The sequence below is a fragment of the Electrona antarctica genome (genome assembly GCF_951216825.1).
Source record: "Electrona antarctica genome assembly, chromosome: 18".
NCBI classification, from domain to species: Eukaryota; Metazoa; Chordata; class Actinopteri; order Myctophiformes; family Myctophidae; genus Electrona; species Electrona antarctica.
This window is the reverse complement of record NC_136799.1, coordinates 24797625-24808181: the sequence shown is the minus strand read 5'-3', so window position 1 is coordinate 24808181 and position 10557 is coordinate 24797625. Positions and strand designations below refer to the sequence as shown.

The 10557-nt window shown below is 39.5% G+C and overlaps 1 protein-coding gene across 3 annotated transcripts; it reads left to right on the top strand.

Annotated features, from left to right (window-relative positions):
• The first annotated feature begins 2139 nt into the window (after positions 1 to 2139).
• Positions 2140 to 10407, top strand: elavl1a (ELAV like RNA binding protein 1a). Of its 3 annotated transcripts, none has more exons than XM_079527684.1 (7): positions 2140 to 2231; positions 3559 to 3618; positions 6094 to 6277; positions 6931 to 7034; positions 7662 to 7815; positions 8239 to 8464; positions 8724 to 10407. In XM_079527684.1, exons 2-7 carry the CDS (start codon positions 3583 to 3585, stop codon positions 9046 to 9048), a joined length of 1029 nt encoding a protein of 342 aa, XP_079383810.1. In that variant the 5' UTR covers positions 2140 to 2231; positions 3559 to 3582; the 3' UTR covers positions 9049 to 10407. The 3 variants fall into 3 exon arrangements, with proteins under 3 accessions (XP_079383810.1, XP_079383808.1, XP_079383809.1); XM_079527682.1 differs by having other exon boundaries at positions 7662 to 7845; XM_079527683.1 differs by lacking the exon at positions 2140 to 2231 and adding an exon at positions 2651 to 2829 and having other exon boundaries at positions 7662 to 7845.
• Positions 10408 to 10557: the final 150 nt, after the last annotated feature.

The window sequence follows — 10557 nt, the reverse complement described above, 5'->3', positions numbered from 1 at the left end:
TTTCAGCCAATCAGCTATTTATGAGCTTAATCTTTATAGTGTTCCAGTTCCAATTTTGTCTGCTCATATCTTCACTTACATCACTTACAATTCCACTTCTAAACACTATTTTGTCAATTTCGCCACAAGGGGACACCCAGAACCAATTATTGAGCACAGAGCCACAGAGTGGTACAACCACTCCTATAGTCACCTATGTGTGTGGCTGGGTCTGTCCCTGTGTCCCTGTGTCCGAGCACGGAAATAGCGTTTGTTCACCACCAAGTGTCACTGTTGCACAGCCTACAAAGACACACACAGGCCAGGGAGGAGGGCTTGTACAGTACAGTACAGTACAGTACAGTACAGTACAGTACAGTACAGTACAGTACAGTACAGTACAGTACAGCACCACTTAAAATTAAATATAGCCTAAAGACTCCCTTATGTTTCTTGTGTAGGCCTAGTTACATCGCTAAAACAACCTCTTCTTGTTCAGAGATCAGCCTTTTGTCTCAAATGTTTCATGCATGTTTTTTTAAACAATTAAGGTAACTTGATATAAAATAACTAGATCACACATCTTGCCACACAGGTTTGGTGTTTTTCTTGACTATTTTACTTACTACAGCAACGTATACTCTGTTACAAGTAGAAGTACTGCAGTTCATTCAAAATGTACTTGAGTAAAAGTACAAAACTATCTGCAACAAAAAGTACCAAAGTAAAAGGACTCATATTGCAGAATGTCCCACTTCACAAGTTCAAAATGTATACAAAATATTCTGAAAATAGCCAATCTACATGCTCACAATGTGTTGCATCGTGACGCATTGTGAGCTTGTAGATCTGCTATTTTCGTAAAATGTGGAAATACGTGTACTTAAGTACAGTACTTCAAGTAAATGTACTTAGCTACTTTCCACCACTGGTATTTTCAGACATGACAAAAAAAAACATTCCTATCACACAAAGATTTATAGTAACTCAGAGGACCCCTATAGGGTCACAGAGCCCCTGCGCTACTGTAACATTACATGACATTTATATATTAAAGGACCTATAACATAAAATTCAACTTTTTCAATTTATTTTGTTTTGTTTTTGGGGCTCCCATATGTGTTTTCTATCCCCACAAATAACCAATTTTGAACAATCAGGCTTTCATATAATATAGGTGCTTTAATGGAAATTGCTCTCAGGAACAGATCAACTGATTTTGTCCTCATCGTGATGTCATCAATGTCACCCTACTTTTCAATTCCTCCTCTTCTTCAGTCTGCAGGTCCAAATTTGCATTTCCACTTTGTTTACAATGTCACCATTGTTGATTTTCCAAGCTGGCATGGAATGGAAACAAGCCTGGGTTTATCTAGCGTCAGTATTATAATGACTCAAATATTAAATAATCTGCATATCAGCACCCCCACCACCTCAGGACATTGTGGTACTGCAGCTAAAACTGCTTTCAAAGTCCAGAAAGAAATGACAAGGACTGGTTATATCAGAGTGGTGATTGAGGCTCAAACCATTAGAAATAACTTTGAGGGACATAGACAATATGATATTAAATATTAAAAGCAGTTCTGAAATGCATGTTATTTGCGCTTTAAGTCTTTGTTAATCTATGCTGTTGATGAATTTAATGCACTGGATGGACCACAATGGAAACAACTTAAACAAGTCCCCAGGACATTTTATCCTTATCCTTTTAGTCCACGTTTTTCTGTTTTGCTGTAGGCCTACATGTGTTTACATTTGAGTGTAAAAAAAGACAAGAAAAGAAAAGATAATAAACTTAAAACTTTTGTGATAGTCATGTTAAGCATATATATATATATATATGAATGAAATTAATATGAATAATAATGTTATCGCAGAGCTTTTCTGTCCCCTAGGGCCACATACTGTTTTAATGTTTAGGCAGTGCTGTTTTAAGCAACAAAGCAGGATAGCACAGTGACAAGGACACTTTGGTATATAAGGCGTATATAAGTCTGGGTTGTGTTAGTGTAGTTACCTTGTCACTTGTAACTATGTGTGTGTGTGTGTGTGTGTGTGTGTGTGTACGCGCGCGTGCGTGTGTTATCAACCCTGCAGAGGCGCTGCAGTGCAGAATAGAAGTAGGCGTGGCGTCTTTCATCAGCCCTACGTTTTTTTTTTTTTTTTTTATCACGAGAGTAGTGAATGTCGTAGCCGCCGCCAAGAAGAAGAAAATACAAGACGAGAAGAAACGCCAACATTTAAAGCTGGTAAGCATTGGAACGTAAACAAACGTCATATATTAGCGACATCATGAGTCGTTTTTTTAATCACCTGCGTTCGAATGAGCCACATTCATGCCATGCTGTTTTTGAGGCCTTGGTAGGATAGGCAGGCTAACTGGCTAATGTTAGCCGCTAAGGCCTTCACAGCACAGCCATTACCGTTGTCGCGTTACAAAGTAATGTGTGGCACGTCGAATCCTGTGACTACCAAAACAGACCGCTGTTTGTTCCACGGGTGTATGCCGCCTTGTAGATTTAAAAAGACGACAGATCAAACCAATTGATTATTGTTATTGAAAGTTATGAAAATTACTGTCACGCTCTTGGCCGTTTGGACATTTCGACAGTGGTTCCGACGAGCACTCTTGTTTTGAGTTGATAAGGTCACCAGTTTGAATGTAACGTTACGTGGTGCGTGCGTGGGAGGAACTGCACGGAGAGCGCCGTTCTCTAAAATGGGGTGCGTTCACTTTCAAAAGACGAAAAGAAGCATTACTTGCGTTCAGTGAATGACTGCACTGGGACACTAGACACCGCAGAGGCAGTCTGTTTAAACTTAAGATTTCGGGAATTATTGTTTACCGTAAGTTTGTTGTTCTACGTCGGGGGGTGTGTGTGTGTGACTGTGTGGGTGTGTGACGTTTGCAGTTGGAATGTCGAATAATCGTGCAGTTGGCTTGCCAGGTAATATAGGCCAATGCTCGTTGTGTAGGCCCCTCAGTGATGGCCGGCCAGCTATCACACTGCAGTGTACATTACAATCGTGAGTGTTCATTGATTGGGTTAATTGGTTTATGTAACCAAATAAGCGTCCATTTGGTTACATTCTATTGTGTACATACTGAATTACAAATGATACAATTACCACAGTCTAGGGAAGTCAACGCCCCCAGGAGACATTTGGTAAAACAGCTGTTCTACACGCCTATAGAGAACGCGAATGGAACATTGCAATCAATAGATGTTGTAGCTGCAGCAGGACAAAAACATGTCCAAAAAGTGAAAAAGTCTTAACACTGAATATAGGTCCTTATCATTTTCTATTACATTTCTGTACATGAATTGGATATTTCTCTCAGAAGAACAATCATCTTGAGTCTCTTTTTCAACCCATTAGATTGAATGGCCCCATTTTGATTGCTGTTTTTATTTTTCGCATTACATTATTACATTCATGGCATGAGTGTTCTGTCAAATGCTTGTGAAATTGTCCATTGTTATTAAACCTTGAAGAAGCAACCTTGCTCATTTGTTCACAAGTGCCCTGCAGGCCTGCATTTTTATTTATTTAATTATGCTTATCGCCCTTCAGCCTCAGGAGCAGTGAAGTGTCTTCATGGCAGTTCGGAGAGGACACATTAGGTACTTGAAAGTGAGTATCACAGATCAGATCCCTGTTACAATAAACAACGTTACATGGTCTTTTTAAGATATGGTGTCTTGTATTTGAGTTCTTAACGGGCCTGCAAATTAACACCCGGCACTAACTGGGCCCTAACTGATCAGGCCCGGCCCTACTAATTAGCATAGATTTTAGGCTCAGCCCGGCCCTAAAGCGTTGGGTCGGGTTTGGGCAGAATTTGAAAAATCTACACAGAGTAAAAGTGAAACTCCAGTCAGCACCATCTTCATAATAAATACACAAACGGACAGAACTATTATTTTTATTATTTAAAAAAAATGCTATATATTTTTTTTCCTCCAAGGTCCTGCGGGCCGGCCCTACTGATGAGCATATATTTTAGGCCCGTCCTGGCCCGAAAACGTTGGGTCGGGCCTGGTCGAGTTCGGGCAGAGTTTGAGAACTTTATCTTGTGTCCATATTGATTACTGAATAGATTTGATCCATCCAGGTTTAGTTCTGTGATTGAAGTTAAGGAAAAAAGGCAGCACCCTCGTAGCCACGATGCAAAACATATTTAAAAAGAAGAAACCAACGTTTAGAACTAGCAAGGTCTTCTTCAGACTTGATTGATTGCACTTCAAAAGCATATGTAATTAAGCAAATAACATTGAGAGAAACAACGCAAATATTGAAACGCAAAGCGCAAGCAAATCAGGAAATGCAGTTGTGAAATGAGTAGATTTAAATGACTATGTAAAAATGTAGATATGTTTTGCCAAAGGGACTTTTGTTGTGGCAGATTTTATTTGTCAAGCTTGGGAAAGAAGACATTCTGTATAAATCTGAGTTGTAATATAATTAATTATGTAATGTAAACATTCTGTAAATGCGTGAATTATGTAATGTAAACATGCTGTAAATGCAATTGAGAAATGGTGTCTTATAAACCCATGAGGGTTGGGCACATTGTGTGCAGGACACGGAAATAAATAAACAATCAAAATCAATCAACAGTAGAGACTAGACAGAATTACTTGACTACCTACAGGAAGCTTTAATATTTATACTATCTAAATATTTAATTCTTGTTTATCAAGGCAGGGTGACCATAGCCTCGGAAAGCCTCAGACGTTTTTATTTCCAGGAAGAGGGTGACCATAATGAACTACTAAACTAACTAATAAAACAATCTCCATCGACTGAGGTTCGACTGACTATTCAGATCATAGATTTACAGGGTACAGACTGATTCTCAGTGATAATGAATTTTCTGAATTGATTTAATATACATTTTCTCCAAAGGAAGGCATTGAGGGTGATCAGAGATCCCCTCCCACAGACTTTTCCCCACCAACATGGCCCATGTTTACTTGTTTTTAATACAGGACTCATTCATCCTCTTAGGCCCATCTGTCTTACCCCACCGGAATACCCAATCACAGCCATTCCATTGCATGAATGGAGTTCTGTCAGGTTCACCACACGACTAGTTCCCCATTCAGTCCTGATCCCATTTCAGCCACCGGCAACCATGTCCACTAGAACACACAGAGGATACAATCAAGAAAAAGCTATCATAAGACTGAGTGATACATCCGAGGCCCTTTCAGACTAGTGTACATAAGCACATTGAAATATGACCTAGATTATATTTATTATTTCAGTGTTTTTATTAAGACAAACGGCTGTGCTCTATTGACATTTATGGGACAATTGTTTGGCATCGCCGTTAGTGTTACACTAATGACGAAAATGTCTTTTGAGTATCAGATTGGCTTTATGCAAATCACTACAAAGAAATCCAGCCTAAAATAGTCAACTACTGTATGTTTCAATCTGCAAATTAGGTTCTCACTTGTACTCCCATGGTATGCATAGTATAACTTGGGGATTGTCGTTTTTGTACTGATGTGCTTGCTCACTGCTCTGAGAATAGCAAAGTATGTTACTTTGTACTATTGGTGGAATGAAGAAAACATTTTGAATGTAGTTCATGTTTGCCCACAGGGACAAGCCTGCTATGTTAATGCACTTATGCTTTGGTTTCCATATTCAGCGCTGTCCTTTAAAGTAGTGTTAAAGGGTTAGCTGAGGTGACTGACTAGGACAACGAGGTCTGCAACGTGTAGACGGGCTATGAAGTGCAGCAATGTGTTCTTCTTGAGTTGATCATAGTGTACTGTAGACAGCTGCAATTAAAATTTGGCTGGGTTGAGATTGTTGGCAAGTAATGTATTAAACTGAGGGGATTTTGAGTCCAGCCACCTTTTGACTGAGTTAAGTTTGCAGTGTTTTTGTATCATTGGTGCTAGTAGTAAATGTGTGTAATCTAGGAGGCCACTTTCTGGGATGATTATAATCATTTTAGATTATTCTAATGTTCTTATCATAATCATTTATGATTATTCTAATGTTCTCATGAACACTGAGCAAATTCTGCACCCAACTAGTGAACAGTTGAAATGACTACCACTAACTGTGTTCCCACTCGTCCATGTGCAGGAGGTGTATGACATGTCTAACGGTTACGAAGACCACATGGGAGGAGGGGACGAGGGGAAAGATGCCAAGACCAACTTGATAGTGAACTACTTGCCTCAGAGCATGACACAGGATGAGCTGCGGAGTCTCTTCAGTAGCATTGGTGAGGTGGAATCGGCCAAGCTCATTCGGGACAAAGTTGCAGGTATTGCTTACTCAACATCCCATGGTATGCTTTGCTGCACAGTTCAAGCTTAGAACTCAGACATACTCAGACAGGTGTTCATTATCACAGTAGGTTTTGAATGTCAGGGGACTTAAGATCAGACACCATGGCTACAACACAGTTGGGGGGGGCAACACTGTGCCCAACCTCTGAAAACCTTCGTTCTGTTACTAGTGGACTTTGTATCTGGTCCACTGTTACCTAATAATATTGACACGTTGCGTTTGGCATCATCAGTTGTAATTTTCTTAATTGTTTTGGCTACACATGTTCAATGTTGGCTTAAATTGTCATGATATATATACAGGCCAGCTCTCTTTCTGGCTCCTGCAGCCATAGTGTCTTCATTGTAAATGCCACATTTATTTTCATTTTTGGGTTATTTGTTTGTCAAAACTCTTATTGCATTCACCACCCCCACGGGCTGCTGTTGTATTTATTCCAACAAATACGATCTTCTTTAATTGAAGTCCTCCTTTGTTTTGTTTGTACCGACTAGCATGAAATGTGTAGATTTGCTTTGTTTCAATTATTTATTTATTCAGTATGCAGTTTTTTGTTTTTATTTTGTTTTTTGTTTTAACTATACAACTTTTTTTTGTTATTTTATTGTTTTCCTTTTTTTTCTCTAGGCCACAGTTTAGGGTACGGATTTGTTAACTATCTTAACCCTAGTGATGCAGACAGAGCTATCAATACACTGAATGGACTAAGGCTACAGTCCAAAACTATCAAGGTAACGTGCAATAAGGTGTTCTATTGTCAACCCAACGATGTCATGTCATGTAACTCCTGTGGCTCCTGTGCCGTGCGCTACCTAGCTAGTACATGTCAACCCAAGGAAATGGTACTGCTTTGATAGCTCTCCTACTGCCTTATTTAACAATAACAAAGTCTACAGAATTTTACTTTTACATTTTATTTCAATTTTGTTTTGATGCTGTTTCATTCTTTCAGAATTCATTTTATTCATTATGAATTTGTTTTCTATGATTTTCCTATGTACTTTTGAGCATACTCATTTTGCACAGACCATCCCCTGGCATCTAGACCAGCTCAATCAGGGATTCACAGACGGATCTGCCTTTTGTTTTTTTTCTCCTTTTTATCATCACATTTATGTAGGATTAAAAGTATTAAAAAATGCTTGCTGTTAACAAAAACTATCCACTGGATGATAGTAACATGATAGTAACATAAATGCTAAGCAACAACAAACTTAGACCAGTTTTATTAAAAAATAAAATAATAATAAAGTGATTTCGGGGCTTGTGATAAATGTAAGTCATAACAATAAGCTGTTTTCCTTGTTGTGCGTGTAATTAAGTGGTGTACTGAGGCTTTTGTTGCTTCCTGTTGCCAGGTGTCCTATGCACGGCCCAGCTCGGACACAATAAAGGACGCCAACCTGTATATCAGTGGCCTGCCCAAGTCCATGACCCAGAAAGATGTTGAAGACATGTTTGCCCGCTACGGACGTATAATAAACTCCCGCGTGCTTGTCGACCAGGCTTCGGGTAAGACAGCAGGGCCGGAGAATGAAGAAGGTATTGCTGTCTTATATGCACCGTACTGTCAGATCATTTCTCAATGTAGAAAAAAGGGTTCCACTCGGATACCAACTCGTCTATGAAATGTCTCTTCTGTCTTACTTTTGTCTGCCTGCCTGGTTTGACTATTTGTGGAATGTTTAGGAACTTATATTTGATTTCACATGATTTAGAAAATATATTGCCCTTGTGCAATTTTTGAGTCAAACTTGTGTGCTACTATTACTGTTGTCAATATTAGTCCATAATATAAAACGATGTATAACTGTTCACCGCTAGATTTATTGTGTCATCACTGCATATCCAAACTTTTTGAAGGCTAAAACATTAAAGAGCTTGTAGTTGAATAGGCAGCATCCCTTCCATCACATATTGCCTCCTCTCACTCAGGTCTGTCCCGTGGGGTGGCATTTATCCGCTTCGACAAGCGAGCCGAAGCAGAAGATGCCATCAAAGACCTGAATGGTCAGAAGCCTCCTGGAGCTTCTGAGCCTATTACAGTTAAATTTGCCGCTAACCCAAACCAGGCAAAGAGCACTCAAATCATCTCCCAACTGTACCACAACCAGTCTCGCCGCTTTGGAGGACCTTTGCACCACCAGCAACAGAGGTTCCGGTAAGGAACATTATGACACGTGTGCAAAGACTGCATAGAGCATTATAAGATGACATCATCTTGGATCAGACAGCCTTTCTGCACTAGAGCCTAAGAGCCCTATTTTTGTCAGTGCCTTATCCCTAAACTGCTTTGCCCCCTTTTTTATCATTTTGAAAAACATTTTAAAATTGTTCAACTAGTTGATTTACATAGACATTGTTTGTAATATTCAGATGCTATAATATCTGCAATCTTGCCCATGTCTCCTTATTTCCAGATTTTCCCCCATGAGTGTTGATCACATGGGTGGCATGGGTGGGGTGAGTGTGCCAGGAAACTCCACCTCAGGCTGGTGCATCTTCATCTACAACCTGGGCCAGGATGCTGACGAGGGCATACTCTGGCAGATGTTTGGGCCCTTTGGTGCAGTCACCAATGTCAAGGTGATCCGAGACTTCAACACCAACAAGTGCAAGGGCTTTGGCTTCGTTACCATGACAAACTACGAAGAGGCGGCCATGGCCATCGCCAGCCTCAACGGCTACCGACTTGGAGACAAGATCCTGCAAGTGTCCTTCAAGACCACCAAGGGTCACAAATAGAGAGAGAGATAGAGTTGGACAACTTTGGATGAGCAGGAGAGAGATGGACACAATGACAACCATGCGCCGACTTTCATTGCAGACAATAGAGGTATACGTTGGCAAAGTTTGGCATAGCAAATTGGTTTTTAGTGTATTCTCACTCAAAGCGGAATTAACTCTTTGCATCTTTGTACTTGTGCGTTTGTAGGTGCAGTTTTTTTTCTTCTCATTTTCATTTATTTTCTTGTCTTTTTCTTACTACTCATACTTGGGAATGCTCTGAATATAGTTGTAATTATGGGGCGGGGTGACCAATTTCATACTTTAAGAACGAATTTTCCTGTAAAGCTGTAGAATATTGTCCTTATGTGCTGCATTTGAAATAGTCATTATAGGGACCAGATGTGGGATGAAGGCCTGTACGTGCCCTGAGATAGGCTTTGGCCAGTGTGCTGGAAGTGGACAATAAGTTACTAGATGGGAAAGCGTTGCACACCTCTTCCCACTTGCCAGACATTTCATAGTTTCTTTGTGATGTGTCTGTTTACTGAAAAAAATATCACAAGAGACGAGTGTTTTGCTTGGAGGCATTGGTCAATATTTCCTTTTGTTCTTTTAATTTGAGATTACAGTGCTGTGTCCTGGACTCTGGACCCTATGTAGAAATAGATGCCTTAATTTATCAGAAAAACCCACCACCCTGCTCACAATGGCTCATGTCAATCCAACTAGCAAAAGCACTTTTAACCAATCTGTTTTAGGCTATTAAGAATATCAGTCTTTTTCAATGTTATCTTATGTTGTTGCCTCCCTCGCCTGGTGGCGCAGAATTTTAAACATGGCCAGCTTATGAGGGGAAATGTGTTTTTGTTGTTTCGTAATCAATGTGGAGGGGTCTTTTTTTAAATACAGTATATATGAACCGTATCTCAAAAATGAGTCCTGTGACAAAGCACACCCCAAGTTAAATATTACGGAAGATGGACCAAAGACATGGGAAAAAAAATATTTTCTGCCTGGATGTGTCAGACCGTGAACATTTTGAGAAGCTAAATTTACCCCTTTTTGAGATCCCCCCCCCCCCTTTTAACAGTTACTAAAATGTACCGCTAAGAACATGACGACTGTGGCTCTTTCTTACTTTCTTTTTGAAAACTTATTTTAGTTTGAAACTTTCTTTTGTTTTTTTTCCCCAACCTTTTTCTGCAGGTGTAGAATTCTAATCATTTAAGTTAAAAACTGCTCATCTCAAGTTCAAGGAGAATTAATGGCCTTTAACATTTATTTTTCTTTCTGTTAGGTTTGCTTTATTTTCTTCTGTTTTGATTGTTTCACTTTGAAAATACAACCATTAAATTTTATTTTGTTTTGCTGAAAGTTTTGTTTGGTTTGTTTTTTTTGTTTTTTTGTTTTTTAATTTACTTATAGAGTTCATTTGCATTTTTGTTTAACTGTAGTGACTGATGCACTATGCATTTTTATGGACACTACCCATCATGCTGTTGTTGCCGAAGTGGGTCTCTGAGT

Excerpts from the sequence above, each read along its gene's own strand:
- elavl1a (XM_079527682.1), top strand. The coding sequence starts at position 3,583 with ATGGCAGTTCGGAGAGGACACATTAGGTACTTGAAA. Across the intron at positions 7,035-7,661 it reads TACAGTCCAAAACTATCAAG|GTGTCCTATGCACGGCCCAG; the intron begins GTAACGTGCAAT and ends TCCTGTTGCCAG. Across the intron at positions 8,465-8,723 it reads CACCAGCAACAGAGGTTCCG|ATTTTCCCCCATGAGTGTTG; the intron begins GTAAGGAACATT and ends CCTTATTTCCAG.